The sequence below is a fragment of the Symphalangus syndactylus genome, chromosome 11 (assembly GCF_028878055.3).
Source record: "Symphalangus syndactylus isolate Jambi chromosome 11, NHGRI_mSymSyn1-v2.1_pri, whole genome shotgun sequence".
Taxonomy (NCBI): Eukaryota; Metazoa; Chordata; class Mammalia; order Primates; family Hylobatidae; genus Symphalangus; species Symphalangus syndactylus.
In genome coordinates, this window is record NC_072433.2 from 35823769 (window position 1) to 35844522 (window position 20754).

The 20754-nt window shown below is 52.7% G+C and overlaps 1 protein-coding gene across 2 annotated transcripts in view; it reads left to right on the forward strand.

The window, feature by feature from the left end:
- Window positions 1–1038: 1038 nt before the first annotated feature.
- Window positions 1039–20754, forward strand: part of CNGB1 (cyclic nucleotide gated channel subunit beta 1) — an 89432-nt gene continuing 69716 nt past the window's right edge. The window contains exons 1-13 of one of the 2 annotated variants that reach the window (XM_055298030.1): window positions 1039–1107; window positions 4711–4877; window positions 7460–7517; window positions 7801–7873; window positions 8936–9026; window positions 9128–9158; window positions 9391–9436; window positions 11076–11151; window positions 11462–11510; window positions 11927–12104; window positions 13508–13583; window positions 14679–14715; window positions 16699–17392. In XM_055298030.1, the coding sequence (XP_055154005.1) occupies window positions 4719–4877; window positions 7460–7517; window positions 7801–7873; window positions 8936–9026; window positions 9128–9158; window positions 9391–9436; window positions 11076–11151; window positions 11462–11510; window positions 11927–12104; window positions 13508–13583; window positions 14679–14715; window positions 16699–16724 (900 nt within the window). In that variant the 5' untranslated portion in view covers window positions 1039–1107; window positions 4711–4718 and the 3' untranslated portion in view covers window positions 16725–17392. Of the gene's footprint in view, window positions 1108–4710; window positions 4878–7459; window positions 7518–7800; window positions 7874–8935; window positions 9027–9127; window positions 9159–9390; window positions 9437–11075; window positions 11152–11461; window positions 11511–11926; window positions 12105–13507; window positions 13584–14678; window positions 14716–16698; window positions 17393–20754 lie in introns of those variants that run through there. The other variant, XM_055298028.2, reaches the window with a different exon arrangement.

Sequence of the window (20754 nt, forward strand, 5' to 3'; positions counted from 1 at the left end):
AGGCTGGCACACTGCCAGACACAAAGGAGGAGCTCTAGGCCAGGTGCAGTGGCTCACATCTGTAATCCCAGTAATATGAGAGGCTGAGGCAGGAGGATTGCTTGCATCCAGGAGTTTGAGACCAGCCCGGGCAACATAGTGAGACCCTTATCTCTAAAAAAAACAAAAATTAGCCTGGCATGGCAGCACACATGAGTAGTTTGCTACTTGGGAGGCTGAGGTGGGAGTATCACTTAAGCCTGAGAGGTTGAGGCTGCAATGAGCCATGATTGCACCACTTCACTTAGCCTGAGTGACAGAGAGAGACTGTGGCTTAAAAAAAAAAAAAAAAAAAAAGGAAAGGAAAGCAAGAACTCTAGAAATGGTGCGGATAATTAAGTCAAGTCCTGCCCTTTGCCAAATATCCCTAAGGGCCACCACACTGAGCGCCTCTTCCTTGGGCCCTGTCCCTTGCACCCTCTCCTTCTAGATCTCTGTATCCCTTCTAGTGTCCAGCCTCGGTTCACAGGGCAGGTCACATGCCTCAGTCATCTGCCGGGCCTTGGATCCATCCTCAAGGCCCAGCCCTGGGACACAGCCTTTCTGGCAGAGCCCAAGGCAGGGCTGCTGAGACCTTGCCCAGAGAAGACTCTAAGCCAGCAAGAACCTGCTTGCGTCCTGGCCTGGGGGCTGGAGAGTTGGGGTACACCTCTTGCCACTGCTGAGTGGGAGCTGACAAGCCCCTGCCACCATGAGGAGTCTCCAGGCATCACATGGGAACTCCAAGCTGTTATTCTCCCATCAGCCACTCCGTGTCTTGGTCAAGGTGTGTGGGAAGCCGGGCCCCTGGTAACCTGGGCAGGTCCCCTGGCAACCCATGGTGCTCCAAAACTGGGCCATGCAAGGGCCCTTCCCTGGGGCCCACATCCTTGCCGGACCTTGGGAGTTGGGGGGTGCTGCTGATTTCCTGGGCATCAACAGCTTCTTTTCTCCCCCGCCCCCATTCAGCACCTGCTAATCCTTTGCACACGGCCCAGCTATTGCCAATTAATCTTCCTTGTGTCTGAGGTGCCAGCTACGAGTGGCAGCGAGAAGGCAATTCCTGGCTGGCGGTTGGCATCTGAGCAGGTAACTCAGGATGAGGTGGAGGCTCGGTGGGACCCCGAGGGGATCCCCATGTTCTCCCTCTAGAAAGGCATTTAGGCAGGACCAAACTGGCATGGTGGGAAACCTGCGGCTTCTCTGTCTGGTGGAGCTCAGACTTTAGCGGGCATCAGAATTTTCAGGACAGCTTGTGCAACGCAAATTCCTAGGTCCCCTAGGAGGGTCTGGGGGACCTAGGAATCTATATTTTCACCAGCTCTCCAGAAGATTCTGGAAATGCTGGTGGTGCAACACCATAGCTCCCCGAGCTACCACTCGTGGGTCCCCCTTCCCACCTGAGTCTCCCTCATCAAAGTGCAGTCAGCAGGGACACGGGTGAAAGATGGGAGGAACCCGCAAAAATTTTCATTTAGGAGGAAAAAGAAAAATGGGGGATCGGGGAGGCTTCCTTAGTCATTGCCAGAAGGTTTAGAAATGCAGGCCAGAATTGCTGCCTGCTGGGAAGGGTCCACAGGCCTGGCCTGCAGAAGAAGCCAACACTGGGCAAATGCCACGACTACCTGGGAATAGATGTGGGGCAGCTGGAATCGGGCAGACCCGAATATAAACTCAACTTGGCCACTGCTGGCTGTGCTGCTTCAGGCGATTCTGTTGACCTTTCTGTGCTACATAATGAAAATTCTTATTTTACTGAGTACAGGGGCGGGGCGTGGTGGTGAGAGCGAGGATGAGTGTGATCATGGGTGGAATGCACTTAGCTCAGCCCTGGCTCTCAGGGCTGCTTGTGGCTGGCTGGGGTTAGTGAAATCTGCCATCCCAACATGTGAGCTCTGGCAGTCCCCACCTGGGAAAACATTGTGTCTGCGCCCCCACCCTCAGGGAAATGGAAGACCAGAGGGTCATGTCTGGCCCAAGTTCACTTTTTGGGAGGCTAAGCCAGGAATCTGACACTTAGAGCTCTGTTGCCACCACAGCCTCTCTTGGGAGAGGCTGGGGTGCTGATGGCAGAGCGGGAGCAGAGGTCAGGGCTGTGAGTAGAAGGGCAGGGCACACTCGTGTGGGGCAAGAGCACATCTAGAGCTAGGAGTTAGCACACACTGACCTGTGTGATGGCTGCCCACTGGCCAGGCCATCCTGCAGGGGTTCAGTCATAAGGGCTGGGGCTCCCCATTCCCCAAAGAGAAATCAACCGGGAACAACCTGTGTAAGATAGGACTGAAATAACACAGTACATCATGAAAAAAGGCTTACCTGACATTTTATCTTTTTCTTTCTTTCTTTTTTTAAAATACAGCACTATAAGCATTTTATTTTAGTTTTTGAGACAGGGTCTCACTCTGTCGGCCAGGCTGGAGTGCAATGGCGTGATCTCGGCTGAGTGCAATCTCCACCTTTTGGGCTCCAGTGATTCTCATGCCTCAGCCTCCCGAGTAACTGGTGCTACAGGCACACGCCACAACGCTGGGCTAATTTTTTGTATTTTTGGTAGAGACAGGGTTTCATCACGTTGCCCAGGCTAGTCTCGAACTCCTGAGCTCAAGCGATCTGCCTGCCTCAGCCTCCCAAAGTGCTGGGATTACTGGTGTGAGCTACACCACACCCAGCCTTTTTGTTTGTTTGTTTGTTTTTGAGAAGGAGTCTCGCTCTGTCGCCCAGGCAGGCTGGAGTGCAGTGGCACGATCTCAGCTCACTGCAACCTCTGCCTCCCGGGTTCAAGCGATTCTCCCACCTCAGCCTCTGGAGTAGCTGGGATTACAAGTGCACGCCACCACACCCAGCTAATTTTTCTATTTTTAGTGGAGATGGGGTTTCACCATGTTGGCTAGGCTGGTCTCAAACTCCTGACCTCAGGTGATCTGCCTGCCTTTACCTCCCAAAGTGCTGGGATTACAGGTGCGAGCCACCACGCAAGGCCATTTTTTTCCTTTTTTTGAGACAGGGTCTTGCTTTGTCACCCAGGCAGAAGTGCAGTGGCATGATCACTGAAGCCTCGACCCCCTGCCTCCGCCTCCTGAGTAGCTGGGACTACAGGTGCACACCACCATACCAGGCTTTTTTTTTTTTTTTTTTTAAATAGAGACAGGGTCTTGATATGTTGCCCACGGTGGTCTCGAACTCCTGAGCTCAAGTGATCCTCCCATCTTGGCCTCCCAAAGTGCTGGGATCACAGGCATGAGCCACTGCACCCAGCCCATTTTATCTTAAAAATTAAAAAATGATGAAAATAGGTTAATTTTATCTTAAGACAGATTTTCCACTCATATATTACTCATAATGAATATTTTTACTTATAATGAGATTATGTAGTACATGCATATTACACAATTAGTGTTTTCATTTGATACCATGTAATAGTCATAGCCAACATTTATTAAGCCCTCGGCATGTGCCAGTCACTGTTTTGAGTATGTTACACTTATTACTATTATTTTTGAGACAGGATCTCACTCTGTCACCTGGGCTGGAGTGCAGTGGCACGATCTTGGCTCACTGCAACCTCCACCTCCTGGGTTCAAGCGATTCTCATGCCTCAGCCTCCTGAGTAACTGGGATTACAGGTGCCTGCCACCATACCCAGCTAATTTTTGTATTTTTAGTAGACATGGGGCTTCCCCATGTTGGCCAGGCTGGTCTGGAACTCCTGACCACAAGTGATCTGCCCTCCTCGGCCTCCCAAAGTGCTGGGATTATAGGAACAAGCCACTGCGCTTGGCCTGAGTATCTTACACTTATCAATTCATTTTATCCTCACAATTAACCCATGAGGTAGGTACTATTAATATCCCTATTTTACAGACAAGCAAACTGAGGCACAGAGACATTAACTGATCTGCTCATGACTTGACTTCAGAGCAGGCACATCTTCTTGTTAGCTCAGTTAGACTGCTTCTTTCTTTTTAATGCCTCCATAATATTCCATTATTGGGTATAGTGTAACTTATTTAATACATGCCCCTCTTAGAGATGAACATTTAGGTATATGTAGGTACTTTCCAATAACCAGTCTCCTCTTGATGAATATTTGAGTGTTTTTCATCTTTTGCTGTAACACTGTTGCAACCAGCTTCTTTGTACACATGTATTTATGGCCTTGAGTAATTCTACAAGGTAAATACCTACAGATATAATTGCAGAAATATATACACACACATCTGTGTATATATATGTAATATATATGTGTATATGTATATCAAATATATATATGTGTGTATATATATTATATATTTTTTGAGACAGGGTCTCACTCTGTTGTGCAGGCTGGAGTACAGTGGGGCATTATGACCCACTGCTGCCTCGACCTCCTAGGCTCAAACGATCCTCCCACCTCAGCCTCCTGAGTAGCTGGGACTACAAGAGTGAGCCACTACACCTGGGTAATTTTTAAAATATTTTGTAGAGACGAGGGTCTCGTCTTGCCCAGGCTAATCTCAAACTCCTGGGTTCAAGCAATCGGCCCACCTCAGCCTCCCAAATTGCTGGGATTACAGGTGTGAGCCATCGCACCCAGTCGAAATATTTTTAAAGTTGATGAAGGAAAAGGAAACGTACAACTCATAAGAGTGGCCCGTAAGTGGCGGGAGCTACTGTGAGTGCTCCAGGGAGGGCTAAGGACTCTGTCTCCTACAGGCGTCAGGATGTTGGGCTGGGTCCAGAGGGTGCTGCCTCAGCCCCCAGGGACCCCTCGGAAGACCAAGATGCAGGAGGAAGAGAAAGTGGAACCAGAGCCAGAGCTGGAGGCGGAGGTGGAACCAGAACCGAATCCCGAGGAGGCCGAGACAGAGTCCGAGTCCATGGTGAGAGGTGGAGGGGGAGGAGGGGCAGGCCGGCCTCGCTGCTCAGCGTCTTCCCAGTTTGGGCCACCTGCTCTCCAGGGACCTTCTACAGCAGAAAAGGTTGGCGTCAGAAGGAAAAGTGGGGGTCACAGGGTCCCACACTTGTTCGAGTGAGAAAACTCAGGTTCAGACAGTGGGTGGGCTTGCCCAAGGCTAACATTTTTTTGTAAAAGGATAGATAGTACATATTTTAGGCTTCGTGGGTGATGCTATCTCTGTTAATTACTCAACTCTGCCATTATAGTGTGAAAATAGTTATAGGTAATGCATGAATGAATGAGCATAGCTGGGTTCCAATAAAGTTTTATTTATAAAAACAAGCAATAGCCTAGATTTGGCCCACAGGCCGTATTTTGCCAACCTCCAGAGTTCAGAACAGAGCTACTCACAGGAGCCAGTCCATGAATTGTTTATTACTAGTCCATGATGATTAAGCAGTTTGTACCAGAATGTAAATCTACTCTGTAGCTAAGTACACTGATTAGTTTAGTTGCTATTTATTTTGTACCAATACTTTCTCAATGAAGGAAGCAGTGCATTGATAAACATTCTGGTGCAAACTGCTTAATTATCATGGACCAGTAACAGTTTGCAGACTGGCACAGATCCATGGACCACACTGTGGAGTATTTCTCCAGAACTTTTCCTCTGCAACCCATCCATTCAGGAGCTGGATGACAACTAATTCAGCAGTTCAATTCGACAGATTTGATTTAGCTTCTAATTGATGCCAGGCCCTGTGGTCAGTGCTGAAAGCATAAAGATGAATAGGCATTGGCCCGTGGGTCAGCAGACAAGAGCCCAGCCAGTTCATTCTGCCAAGAGACACAGGTGGAGAGGAGGGAACGTGGTGAGTCCCAACATTGGCCTCAACTCTCCCCTTCTTGGGGAGCCAAATAAGTGTGTCAGACCAAACTATGGGAGCTCAGAAGAGGGAGAGTCATCTTAACTTTGGAGATTGGAGGCTGATGGGGGAGAGCTTCTTAGACGCAGAGAGTGGAGCAGAATTTTAACCGAGGGAAATGGAGAGGCTGGGCATTCCTGGCAGAGGAAAGGCTGTTACTAGAGAAGAGCAGGGTGTGTTTAGGAAACAGGTATAGGGTGTGCGTATGCATGTGTATATGTTGCATGTATATACACGTATATGTACATATGTGTGTGTAGTGTGCCCTTGGTATGTCTCTGTGTGCACATATGTATTTGCACATTGGGTGTGCATGACAATGTATGTGAACATGTATATGTACATGAATGCATGTATATGTTTTTGCACATGTTTATGTGCACATGTATTAGTATGTCTGTGGTTCCATGTGCTTGTGTGACATGCTAGTGTGTATGTGTCTACATATTTCTGAGTATGTGAGTGTACTCATGTATTTCTATGTGTATGCATGTTTGTGCATCTGTGAATGTGTCAATGCGTATGTGTATATACATATATTTGCGTGTCTCCACATGTGTATGTATACACATTTTGTATCTGTGCATGGATGTTCATGTATATTTAGGTGCAGAAATCTGTGTGTATGTGCATGTCCATATGGACATGCTTCTGCATATGTGCAAATATGCACATGTGTGTGACTGAGCATATGTGTGTATACTCATATTTCTGCACCTGTATACAGCTGCAATGTACCTATGCATATGTGCATGTTGTGTGTCTGTACACAGGCAGTTATACGCATGTGTGTATCTGTATGAATGCATGTGTGTATATGCACGTTTGCATATGACTGTATGCACATATATGTGTGTTGGGGCATGTATGCATATGTACACACATGTATATGTACATATGTTTTTGTCTGTACATGTGTGCACATGCACTTATTTTTGTGTCTGTGCATGTGTGTATATATGCATGTTGGTATTTGTGTGTCATTGTATATATGCATATGTATGTGTATATATGCTCACATTGTATGTCTGTTCACGTATGTATGTGCATGAGAGTGAGTATGCACACATTTATGTGTCTGTGTATGTATGTGCTTGTAAATTTGTTTGTACATACACATATGTGCACGTAGTAGCAGAAGGTGTGGCTGCAGAGGCAGGTGAAAGGCAGATGGCAGAGGCCAAACTCCACCTAGCTACCCGGGAGGAATGGAAAGTTTGGGCCAGAAGGAGAGGGAGCACCCTGGCGGAGGATGAGGGGTGTGGGCTCCTCTCATCTCCCTCTTCCCCTCAGCCAGCCCCAAGACTTCATAACTATCTCTAAATGGTCTTTTCTCCTCTCAGGCTACTGAAGTGGGGCAGCCTCCTGGAGATGCTGTAGGCCTGGGAGGCTGGGAGGCCATCTTGGACCTTGGGGGCTGTGAGGGCCCCCAGCCCCAGATGAGGGGTCCCTGGGGCTAGGAGGAAGGGAGTATCCTAGGTGGAAGGTAAGGCCACCAGGATTTACAGAGATGATCCTGAGGAAAGAGTCGTTCAGGTCTTTTGTGGGACAGGGATCCCTTGAGGGAGAATCAGGCTGCCCCTGTCCAAACCAGGCTGGTCTCACCTAGGACTTATGTGATCCTGTTCGAACCCTCTAGCCCCCTGAAGAGTCATTCAAGGAGGAGGAAGTGGCTGTGGCGGACCCAAGCCCTCAGGGTGAGCGCAAGTGCTGAAGCCCAGGCTGGCATGGCAGGGGGGCCCGCATTCTCCCCTCGGAGCCGCAGAGCCCACGAGGCTGGCAGACCCATTTCACAGATGAGGAAACTGAGGCTCAGAGAAGCTAAGGGTGGGCTCCCGGCGACTTCAGTTGAGCTGAGCTGGAGCCTGGCTTTCTGACCCCTGGGGGCCTCTCTCCTCTCCCCTGACTTGATCTCCCCAAGCGGGTAGAAATGGGCCTGTCTGAGGCCCCAGATCTGAAGGATGAGCGATTATTTTTCAGAGACCAAGGAGGCTGCCCTTACTTCCACCATATCCCTCCGGGCCCAGGGCGCTGAGATTTCTGAAATGAACAGGTACTGCACCACCCTCCCCTCTCTTCAGGGCCAGCCCGCCTCCAAACTCCCCTCCCAGCTAGGGAGCCCTGGGGATAGGAGTGGGGATGGGCACTGCCCTCAGCTCTACTGTCATTCTGGGGAAAGCCCTGGGACATCCTGGGAATTGGCTGAAGTGAGCTTCAGGTGGAGGGTGGGCTCTCCCAAAGTAAGCCTGAAGCTCCCAGTTTGTAATTTCTGCTGGAAATCCAGTCATGCATTCATCTCCATTCACCCTATTCATTCATTCCTTCACTCATTCATTCATTAGACTGTTAATTCACTCATTCATTCAATAGACTGTTAGCCCCTTGAGGGCAGGGCAATGTGATCAAAAGAAACAGTGGGTCAGAGCTGCATAGTGAGCGCCCCTGTACAGGGGGCCGGACATTTCTCAGTGCTCGGGTGAGATGCAGGCCCAATGGGGTTAGAGCTTCTGCTTTTCTCAGAGAAGCCAGAAATCCAGGCTTTTGCGTGGAATCTCCCAGTTGGCTCAGACATTTCAGACCATGGTGCTTGGGGCCTGAGCAGGGCTGGGACTGGGCTGGCCTCAGGCAGGGAGGCTGTGACCTTCACATTTAGGCTGCTCAGCCTCTGCCACAGCATTACACCTGCAGCAAACCTTGGCCCTTCAGGAGCACGATGTGTGCTCTGAGCAGGACAGCAGGAGGCAGGAGGAGAGGGAAGTCAGCTGCTCTGTTCTAAGCATCCCATGGGGGTGGGCTCTGAATAGCACCCGGTCTGCCTGGCCTCATGAAGCATCAGCATCCCCGATTTTTCAGAGAAGGACGTGGAGCTTTTTGGGGAGGTGATGGGTCTGAAGTCTCACAGTGGGGAGACAGTGGTTTAGGATTCAAGCCAAGTTCTTTTGGATACTGGGCTGGCCTTGGGCCAGTGGTACATGTAGGTACTTTCCAATAACCACACCACACACACAGATGACAGTGACACTCAGGGACAGAGACTCACCTAGTGTCTTGGGCCTCGAGGGCCTCATTGAGCTAGGGGAAGTTGAGGGCAGGCTGGTGTCTCTGTCCATCACAGTCCCAGCCGCAGGGTACTGACCTGGCTCATGAAGGGCGTGGAGAAGGTGATCCCGCAGCCTGTTCACAGCGTCACGGAGGACCCGGCTCAGGTACTGCTAGGGCTGGAGGCTGAAGGGGCCGGGTCAGAGAGGGGCTATGGGGAGGCTGCCCTTGGGCTCCCTGCCCATGTCTGTCTGTCTGTCCCTGGCAGATCCTGGGTCACGGCAGCACTGGGGACACAGGTAAGACCAAGGGGCAGGATGGCTTTTCAGCAGCAGGGCTGAGGGGCTGGGGGGCTGCTGGGATGGGTCCTGCCCCTTGGGAGCCTCTGCCCAGGCTGGATCTTCTCATCTGACTGACCCTGTGTTTGAACCTGGGGTTGAGCAGAGCTCTCGATGCCCACTCCAGGCTGCCCAGGGGGCTGGGGCAGGTCTCCTGATGCTGACTGCCTTTCTGTATTTTCCGACCCTGCAGGGTGCACAGATGAACCCAATGAGGCCCTTGAGGCCCAAGACACTAGGTGAGTCCCTATCCCTGAGTGTCACTGTCATCTGTATGTGTATGGTGGGAGGAACAGGGCCTTGGTTTCAGGAGCAGGGTCTGTTACCACCTCAGGATGTGACCTTGGACGTGCCTCCCATCTCCTCTGGGCCTGTTTCCAGCCATAGAACGGGGACAGTGGACCATGTGCTGCTCATGGTTTGTGGTGGGAGGTCCCTGGGTGTTCCCAGGGATGACTGAGAGGTCCCTGGGTGGGGCCACCCTCTGAGAATAAGGAGGGGCAGGGATGAGCTCCTCACAGGTGGGCTTCATGTAGGTAGGCTCCGTGTGGAGCCTGGAAGCAGGGCTTGGATCACTGTGGGGGACATCAGGGTGCCCGGGCTGGCCTCAGTGTCTGACTTCTCAGAGCTGACTCAGGGAGGGGTGGCTGCCCCATCAGTAAGGGTGGCAGGCTGGCGGGGGGGCTGTGGAAAAGAGGGGAGCCAGGGAGCTCCAAGAAGGGGCCCTGCTCAGTTTCAATTGCCTCTTCCTTGCAGGCGTTTAGGCCCTGTGTGGCCAGGTCCTCCAGGTTTTCAGGAGAAGCTAGAAATCTAGCTTTTTATGTAAAACCCTCAATTTTTAGTCAAGGAGTTTTCAGGACACTGTAGACTTCCAAAGTGAGCTTGAAGCTCCCAGTTTGTAATTCTGCTGGAAATCCAGAGACATGCATTCATCTCCATTCACCCCATTCATTCATTCCTTCACTCATTCATTCATTAGACTGCTGCCTCCTTGAGGGCAGGGGCTTTTGTCCTGGTCACTACTGAACCCTTGGTGCCCAGCACAGCACCTGCCACAGAGTGAGGACTCAGCACGCATGGGACAAATGAATGCATGAATGAACACACGTGTATATAATCACACACTTCATTCATTCATTCATTCATGCATTCATTCATTCCTTGCTGCAGCTTTCTCTCTGTGTCTTTTGGTCCTCTACTTCCTTCTGAGACATATGCAGCTGATTCCTGGGACCACTAAAGCAATTTAGGATGAGGCCACCTAGAGGACTCACCAGCCTTCTTTTGGGCCATACTTGGGGGAGCCAGTTGTACTGGGAACATGGTGCTTCTCTGAAGAGAGTGGGGCTTCCCAGAGGCCAGATGGATTTGGGATCCAATGCTTGATCTTAGGACCAGCCACATAACCTGTGGGGCCCAGGGCAAAATGCAAATGCAGGCCCCTTAAAAAAATGTTTTAAATGTTTTCAGACTGTGACAGCAGAATATGAAACCAAAACCAGGTCCTTCCAAGTCTAAGGCTTTGTGTGGTGGCACAGGTCACACTCCGTATAGCCAGCCAGTACTGTCTGTTCCAGCACAGGGAGCCCCCAGGGCTGCACTCAGGTCCTCAAGTGACTCTTGCCTCTCCCTGCTGCCCCAGGAGGCCATGGCTGTGGTTCCAGAGCCTGGTCCAGCCGTGGCTCAGAAATGGAGGCTGACAGGATTTCTCCGCCCGCTTGGGGCCCTTTGAGAGTTTCCAGGACAAGGCCCCCACTATGCAGAGCAGTGGTGGAGGGTACGGAAGGGCTGGTGGAGGCCTGGCCCCGAGGTGGGCTGTTAGGTAGTGCACTGGCCCGTTCCTTCAGGGCGCTCTGCTGATCACTGGCCCCTATGCAGGCCCGGGCTGCGGCTGCTTCTGTGGCTGGAGCAGAATCTGGAGAGAGTGCTTCCTCAGCCCCCCAAATCCTCTGAGGTGAGCCAAGGAAGGGAGAGGCAGTGAGTTGAGTATATGGGAGGGCTTCTGGGGCCCCAGGAGGGACTGCCTCCTCCAGCAGGCTGTCCCTACCACCCCTGGAACTCAGGAGGGGGCAATGCCCCCCCTTGGAGAGTCCTCTATGGGGAGGAGTGACTGCAAGAGGGGGCCGGGATTCAGGAGGAGAGATACCCCCTTACCCCCATCCCTGGCTCACCCGCCTTGGGCCAGGGCACAGCTGGTAGTGGGGGTTGGGGAAGCGCACAGAGCTTGCTATGGCCCATGACCTTGCACCCTGTTTGTCACCCAGGTCTGGAGAGATGAGCCTGAAGTTGCTACAGGTGCTGCCTCAGACCCAGGTACAGGGAGGGGAGCTCAGGAGGGGGCTGCCTGGGATGGTCACAGGCTGGGCTCAGGGGTCAACTGGGCCCTGGAGGATCCCCCAGAGGCCCTCAGCCCCCACCCAGACTAGGACGGGGTTCAGGGCTTGCCAGGAGCAGGCTGTTGGGGGGGACACCAGAATCCCCTCCCCAGTCCAGGCTGGGAAGCCAGAGTCCTGGAACAGACTTGTGGGTCTTGGGTAAGTCTCTTCCCCTCCCTGGGTCTCAGTTCCCTTGTCTATATGGTCTGTTTGAGGATAGGGATGGGTGAGATGATCCCAAAGGGCTCCCCATTCAGTCTTGTTAGTGCCTCGAATCTGGCCCCGTGCCCTTGAGGGGTTGGAGGAAGCCCTCAAGGGATGGCATCTCTAGCTCCTGCTTTCCCCGCTGCTTAGCGCCTCCAGGACGCCCCCAGGAAATGGGGCCCAAGCTGCAGGCCCGGGAGACCCCCTCCCTGCCCACAACCGTCCCCCTGCAGCCCAAGGAGGAACCCAAGGAGGCACCAGCTCCAGAGCCCCAGCCCGGCTCCCAGGCCCAGACCTCCTCCCTGCCACCACCCAGGGACCCTGCCAGGTGAGCCACCCTCAATGCGGCGCCTCCCACCAGGGAGCAGGATGAGTACCTTGTCCCTGCCTAACACCCAACCTCCTGGAAACCTGGAAGAAAATTCAACTGGATGTGTGCAGCCTCCTTCCCAAGGCAGCCACATCAGCTTCGTGCCCTTTCCCACATTTTCTATGCACGTCCAAGCTTTCAGGCTTTGGGTACTTTTTTTTTCTTCAACACACACCTGACAGGAGCAAACTATACATACTCTTCTGCACTTTGCTTTTTGGTTTGTTTGTTTGTTTGTTTGTTTGTTTGTTTTGAGACTGAGTCTCTGTCTCCTAGGCTGGAATGCAGTGGTGCAATCTCGGCTCACTGCAACCTCTGCCTCCCAGGTTTAAGCGATTCTCCTGCCTCAGCCTCCTGAATAGCTGGGATTATAGGTGCCCGGCTAGCTTTTGTATTTTTAGTAGAGACGGGGTTTCACCATGTTGGCCACGCTGGTCTCGAACTCCTGACCTCGAACAGTCTGACCACCTTGGCCTCTTAAAGTGCTGGGATTATAGGCATGAGCCACCCCGCCTGGCCTGCTTCTTTTTTTTTTTTTCTTAACCTGAAAAACATGTCTTAGAGGTGGTTTTATCCACACAGGGCTTACTGCATTCTTTCTTTAACAGCTGCATTAAATGGATGCACCAGTTTTAATTTAACCATTCAGTGGACATTTACATTTGTTTTCACTCTTTTGCCACAATCAATAGCCCTGCATGCAATTGGGTTCACACACAAGTAAATCTGGAGGATAAATCAGTGGAAATGGAGTTCCTGGGCCAGAGGATACATATATTTAAAATGGGATACAGGCTGGGTGCAGTGGCTCATGCCTGTAATCTCAGTACTTTGGGAAGCCGTGGCAGCAGGAGTTTGAGACCAGCCTGGGCAATATAGAAAGACTCCATCTCTACAAAAATTTAAAAAAAAAAAAAAAAAAAAAGCTGGGCATGATGGCATGTGCCTGTAGTCCCAGCTACTCAGGAGGCTGAGACAGGAGTAAGATATGATCACACCAGCCTGGGCCACCAAGTCAAGAAAGAAAGATGGGAGAAAAAAGAAGGGAAGGAGGGAAGGAAATCGGGACAGGTATTGCCACATTCCATGTGTGAGATGCCCAAAATGCACTCCCTTCCGGGGATGGGTGGGAGGGTGGGGGGAGCCTGAGCTACCTGCTGGGGCCTGAACAGTAGCCAGAGCACCGAGGGAGGGTGGAGAGGGAGGAAAATGGTCTTCAGGGCTGGAGACCTGGGCTCTGGCTCCTGGCAGGCTCTGCCTTTTGGCAGGCTTGTTTTCTGCCTTGGGAACGAGCTGACTCCAGCCTCAGTTTACCCGTGACCCTTCCCACCTGGACACAGCACACTCTCTCCCACCCGCAGGCTGGTGGCGTGGGTCTTGCACAGGCTGGAGATGGCCTTGCCGCAGCCAGTGCTACATGGGAAAATAGGGGAACAGGTCAGTGCTGGGCGCATGGAGTGGTGGCACTGGTGGTGGTGGGAGGGGTCTTGGGAACTTGGGTAAGGAGGAGGATGGTTGGCCTGTGTCCCTGGGGTGTGAAGGCACAGTAGGAAGAAGGGACCCTGTGGCAGAAGCCCAGCTCCCCCAGCCTTCCTGTCTGCATGGCCCACGTTCATTCCACCCACTCTCTGAGGCACGGTGGCCACAGGGCTGAGACATGCTGGCCCAGCCCTGCCTGCCAGGAGTTCACAGTCACTGGGGGAGGTGCTTCCATGGGGGAGCAGAGAGGACATGGGGCACAGAAGTGGAGGCTCCTGGGAGCATCAAGAAAGACTTCCCAGTGGAGGTGGCCTCCAAGTATGTGCAAAGGTCCAGAGACGAGAGATACCTAGAATCTGGGAAGAAGTAAGGCTCACAGGAGCCGGCAGCCCTATGTGCATTCCTGATAGCCTAGGGCTCCAACATGAGTGGCCAGGGGGAGCACTCATGCACTCTGTCACCCCTTCTTCTCCTTCCTCAAGAACCAGGAACCTGGCCGTTTTTTCTTGGGTGCAATTGGACATCTTTATAGAAGCACCTGGAACTGGGAGGTGGGAGGCCTAATCTCTCTCCCGGCTGTGTGGCCTCGGCTCTGGCCCTCTCAGAACCGCAGTTGTTCCAGCTGACCAATGGTCAGTTGTTTACAGAACCCTTTACCTGCATTCTCATACCCAGGGCTGTGAGAATGGAGGTAAAGAGTTCTGTAAACAAAGCTGTCTAGGCCCCAGAGAGAGGAAGGCCTGGCCAGGTCCTGGGCCTTTGTGTCACTCAAGAGCTCAGCCTGGCAACTCTGAGCAGGTGCCACCACTGTGGCTGTCTGGGGTCGCCCCCACCTTGCTTCACTTGAGCCAAGGCTCGAGCTCTCAAAGCCCCCTCCCCGCACCTCAAATCCTTCATTGGCCCTGGGCACAGCAGGGACTCTCTTCTCCACCCCATGGGACAACTAAGGCCTGGAGAGGTGGGTCAAAATCACGTGCTGGAAGGGGTGGCTGAAACGGGGAGGCTGGTGAAGAGGCCATGGCAGGATTTTCCCTTTTTTCTCTCTCCATGCAGGAGCCTGACTCCCCTGGGATATGTGATGTGCAGACCAGTAAGTGACACATTACTGGGTCCCCATGTGCATATCAGGAAGGGTTCCTTGGTGTCCTTGGGTCTGACTGTATGTGGGCAGGGGGGCTGTCCCTGGCCAGACCTGGACTCACACAGGGGGCAGTTAGGGTCTCCTGGGCTAGAGCTGAGAGAGCCCCATGCTCTGCAGGCCCTACCTCTGTTCAGTGAGGTAGCCAGAGCCTGGCCCAGAGCCAGATGGTGGCTGGAGGCCCCCGGAGCCTGGCGTCCAGCTTCTGTCCAGAGAAAACAGTCCCGGGGCTAAGTCAGATGAGCTCTCCTTCCTGCTGGTAATGCCCAGAGAGCTTCCCCCATCCCCTGGCAGCTGGGCAAATGGGTTTGGCCAAGCTGAAGGGAGAGGGGTGGGGTCTCACTGGGAGAACCAGGCCCCACAGCCTCCAGCTCCCTTGAGCTGGAGGGGGTCCCTGTCACCTGCAGCTGGGTTGGGGAGGCATATGATGCCCTTTATCGCAGCCCTGAGCCAGGAATCGGGGACAGAGGACTGAGACCAGGAAGGGGCTGGAGGCAGGATCTGTTCTTTCTTCACTTCATGGCCTCCAGAGAGGCATGTGGTGGACAGGCATTCATTCATTCATTCATTCATTCATTCATTCATTCAATACATAGTTAAGGACAGCCTACTATGTCCCAGGCCTGTGATGGGTTCTAGTTGTGAGCAGAGTTCAGGGGCTGTGGGTGGTGGCATCCCCTGTTCCATCCTGAACACAAGCCCTCCAACCACAGGCCTCAGGGTGTCCCAGGGCTCTGAGCTCTGCCCTGTGTCTGCAAGGCTGTGTCCAGCCCCAGCCCCGCTAGGCCGATGGTGGTCTCCATGAGTGCCCTGAAGCTGGGGGTGGCCGCCGTGGCCTGGAGCACACACAGGCCAGTGGACTGTGGGCTCAGGTCTGATGGAGAGGTGTGGGGGGCTTTAGGGTTGATGGTAATCATGGATGAGGAGGAAGAGAGCTGGCCTGTCTCAGAGCAGGACATATGCAGTCTCTCATGGAAGCTCGTGGCCAACCTGGGGCAGCAGAGCAGAGACCCTCATGGCTATTGGGGCAGGTAGTGGGCAGAGCTCAGAGAACCAAAAGCACCTGCCCACGGTCACACAGCAAATCGAGTCCACCTGGCCTGGCAGCCACTGCTTGAAGGAACTAAAAACGTTTCCTTGGGGCAGAGAGCCTTCAGAGGGTCTGCATCTGAGGATGGAGCACCAGAACCCTCTGGAAGGAGGCAGGATTCCCTGCCAGCTGTGGCCAGGGCCTCCCTGCAATGCCTGGAGCATATGGGTTATGGGTGGATGCTGGGTGGCCATGGGGGCAGGCTCATGGGGACAGGGCAAAGAGCTGGCTTGGTTTCATTTTCTAGGGCTGCCATAACAGAGGTGCACACACTGGGCAGCTTAGAACAACAGACACTGATTCTCCCACAGTTCAGGAGCCAGAAGTCCAGGGTCAAGGCTTTGGCAGGGTCGGCTCCTCCTGGGGCTCTGAGCGAGACACACCCGTGCCGCTCTCCTTGCTGCTGGTGGCCACTTGCGGTCCTTGGTGAAACTTGGCTTCTGGCTGTCCTCCAGTGCCTGCCTCCATCTCTACACAGCCTTTACCTCTGTGTCTGTATGTGTCAAGCCTCCCTCTCCGTTCTTTTAAAAGGACATCAGTCATTGGATTTAGGGCCCACCCTAAATCCGGGATGATCTCACTTTGAGATCCTTAACTTAATCACACCTGCAAAGAAGCTATTTCCAAATAAGGTCACATTCACAGGTAATGGGGTTAGGACCTGGAATTATCTTTTTGGGAGACACCATTCCACTCACGTCCCATGTCATGGGGAGACTCTGAGAGGCTGGGGGATATGTGTCCCTTACCCTCCCCATTCATTCACTCATCCACTCACTCACTCACTCACTCATTCCCTCCGCCTGTCCACCTAGCCACCCACCCTGTCTTCTCCTTTGTTTCAGGGATGATGGGAGCTGGAGGTCTCTGAAATAAGGGAGAAGGGAATCTAGGAGAGCTCAGATGGACACATGGATGGAAGGAAAGAAGGATGCCCTGAAGAGAAGACCTTCCGGGGGGAGGTGGCCACTGACACCCCACTCTATTTGAACAGCGAACTCCTCCCTCTCCACACACTCCCAGGCAGGACAAGGGGAGCCAGAGTCACCTGCACCAGCCCCAGAGCCTCCCAGACCAGAACACGGGGAAGGCCAGCCATGGGCATCCTGCAAGATTTAGGCTAGACAGTAGGACTTACCCCAAGAGGGCTGTGGAAAAGCCCCATAGCTGGGCGTGGTGGCTCACGCCTGTAATCCCAGCACTTTGGGAGGCTGAGGCAGGAGGATTGCTTGAGCCAGGAAGTTCAAGACCACTGTGGGCAACACAGTGAGACCCTGTCTCTAAAAAACACTTTTTAAATTAATAAATTAAAAAGCCCCACGGATGGAGGACTCAGTATTGAGCATCTCTTTGAGAGGACGCATGCACAGCCCCCAGTGTGGTACCTGGCACAGTCAGCACCTCGACAGGATACAGTTTCTCCCAGAAGAGGTTCTCCCTAGGCCTGGCCACACTCTCTCTTTCCAAGGCTTGGGGACACCAGGGAGCAGCAACAAATGTTTTCATTAACATTAAAAGAGCGAAAATGAGCACATCAAACCTGTGATTGCATTGATATTATTGCTTAGGATAAAGCTAAAAGAAGGGTTTAGGTTTTAAAAGTGGGTGGACTGAATAGCCCTGGGCTTGGGGTGTTGGGTTGCAGGAGGGGAGGAATTAGCCAGGGGTCCTGAGCCAGGGGTCCTGGCTCCCAGCTGGCCCACATGTGCCTTTGTCTGGGCCATGGAGTGATTTTAAAAATTAGAATTGATTGCCAACATTTAAAAATCAGGTAGCTTTACATGAAAAAATCTGGCTTCTCTTGAAAACTGGGTAGACTTGGCTGTAATGGGCCCACACTGTGCTTGTGAGGACAGTCTGGGCAGCTGCTGGCACCTGAAGGCAGGTGGCACCTGCCCCTTCATTTGTATACATCATCACCCTGGCTGGGCAGGCCTTTGGATTTGAGATCTCTGAGGTCTCAAAATGGTGATGAGGTGGGGCAATCCCAGTAGAGGGAATAAAGTGTAATATACAGGAGAGTGGTGGGACTTCAGCTAAGCTGGAGCCCAGCATCCTTAATGCAGAAGATAAAACTAGAGAAGTTGGGGCCTGACTTTAGGAGACTAGGCTGTAGGCAATGGGGAGCCATTGAAGGTGATTGAGCAGGGGAGTGACTTCAGAAAGATTACTCTGAGGCTGAGCAAGCACTGGAGACAAGGAAAGCGATCAAAGCAGGGACCCTTCCAAAGCACCTGGGGCCAACTATGAAGAATGTCCTACCCCAGACTTTCTGATTCAAGAGTACCAGGAGCTGGGAATTTGGTTCTGTTTTTTTTTTCTTTCTTTCTTTCTTTCTTTTTTCTTTGATGACCAAGCAATGGTTATGGAAGAATCTGCTTTATTGAGAAGCACCTGCTTTCTCAGATGATTCCGATGACGGGGGAGAGGCTGGGACCATGCTTTGAGAAACACTCAGTGAGAGGTTAGTGCTTCGGGGCCAGGTGGGAGGAGATGTGAGCCTGAGCCAGGGAGAGGCAGAGGAAGGAGGTATCATGACCCAGGCCTGCCAGAAAGGATGGAGGTTTGGAGTTAGGGCTCAGGCTTTGACAGAGACCCAGGGGTCCAGGTGGGGGCCTTAGCCTAGAATTCATGTGCCCTGGCTCCTGCCTGCTGATCCTGGAAGCAGGGGCTCCTTCCTACATGAGGCTGTTGACTTTCTTTCTTTTTTTTTTTTTTTTTTTGAGATGGAGCCTTGCTCTGTCACCGGTCTGGAGTGCAGTGGTATGATCTCGGCTCACTGCAACCTCCACCTCCCAGGTTCAGGCAATTCTCCTGCCTCAGCCTCCCTAGTAGCTAGGACTACAAGCGTGCACCACCACACCCAGCTAATTTTTGTATTTTTAGTAGAGAAGGGGTTTCACCATGTTGGCCAGGATGGTCTCGATCTCTTGACCTCATGATCTGCCCACCTCGGCCTCCCAAAGTGCTGGGATTACAGGCGTGAGCCACTGTGTCCGACTGAGGCTGTTGACTTTCACTGGCCAAGGTCAGAATCTCATTTGATGGCCCTGAGGGCAGAGAGGCCACTGACCAGGAGGTGGCATGCCAGGGTGGAGTGGCAGTTTCTATGGGAACTGGAGCACTCATAGCTCCTGACCACTTGGGTAGGGCCACAGAGAAGCTGGGCGAGCTACGAATCAGACGCCTGTAGAGAGGGGTGGTCAGAGCTCCGGGGTGGGCCAGGGGCTCCTGCACCACGCCTCCTGGGGGCCTGCCCTGGGGGCTGTGTGGCAGCATACCCCATCCCTCCCCTTCTAGGTTGGTGATCTTGGGCACCGTCCTCCTCTCAGGGCTGCAGAATCTTTTTTTTTTTTTTTTTTTTTTTGAGACGGAGTCTCGCTCTGTCGCCCAGGCTGGAGTGCAGTGGCGCAATCTTGGCTCACTGCAAGCTCCGCCTCCCGGGTTCACGCTATTCTCCTGCCTCAGCCTCTCCAAGTAGCTGGGACTACAGGCACCTGCCACCACGCCCGGCTAATTTTTTTGTATTTTTAGTAGAGACAGGGTTTCACCGTGGTCTCGATCTCCTGACCTCGTGATCCGCCCGCCTCGGCCTCCCAAAGTGCTGGGATTACAAGCGTGAGCCACCGCGCCCGGCCAGGGCTGCAGAATCTTTAGCTGTAAAATGGGAACAGTATAGGACACATCTTGCAGGCCTGCTGCGGAGATGAAGAGAGGAAATGAGGCTGGGCATGGTGGCTCACGCCTGTAATCCCAGCACTTTGGGAGGCTGAAGTGGGTGGATCACCTGAGGTCAGGAGTTCGAGACCAGCCTGGCCAATATGTTGAAACCCCATCTCTACTAAAAATACAAAAATTAGCCGGGTGTGGTGGTGCACACCTGTAATCCCAGCTACTTGGGAAGCTGAGCACGAGAATCGCTTGAACAGGAGGCAGAGGTTGCAGTGGGCCGAGATCACACCATTGCACTCGAGCCTGGGTGTCACAGCGAGACTCTTTATCAAAAAAGAAAAAAAAAGAAAAAGTAAAAACAAATGCACAAATGCTTGTAAAACACCCACACACTAAATAGGACCTTAAAAGAAAAGGTTAATGGATGGAAAGGAAAGCAAGTGTGGAAGCAAGGACAGCATCAGTTCTTAAGGACGGCACCCCATAAGGAGTGGCCGCTGATGCCAGTGAAGTGCTCACGGGCACATTTATCACCTGGGATAGTGCACTGGGAAAATGGGGGTCAGGGGACCCGGATCTGCCTCCACCTTCCTGTGTGGCCTGGGACAAGACACTCAGCCTCTCTGAACTGGCTCTCTTTAAAAGGGGGAAAGTACCGTTCCTGTCCTTTGGGGCTGCTGTGAAAGCTCACGTGCTGTCAGGCAAGATGTGCTGTCAGGCAAGATGTTCTGTTCCCTGGATGTCCCCTGCTATGCCCAGGCAGGAACTGGCATCCCAAGGGGCTACTTAGAGTACAGACACTGCACTATTGCTGGACAGCAGCATAGACTGACACGGACAATGCGTCCCACCACCGGATTCAGGGTCACACCTGGAGGAGCCTCCCTGGCCAAACTCCAGGGGCGTTTGCAGGGCCAGCGGAGCCAGGAGCAACCATGGAAACAGCTAGTTCAGGATGCGCTTGGGGCTTCCCTAGAGGGCAGGCAGCACCTCATCTGTGAAACAGGGATAATATCTGTACCTAGAAGTGGGGAGCTCTGTGCCTGGCAATGGAAGCACCCCATAAAAGAAGGTATTTATCTGTGTCTCAGTTTGCTCATCTGTAAAATGGGGAGAGAAATATAAAAGAGGGAAAATAAAATGGGGATGCTAATTATAATCTCAAAATGTTGATGTGAGGACTAATCGAGTTATTCCACGTAAATCACTCAGCACAGGGCCTGGAACAT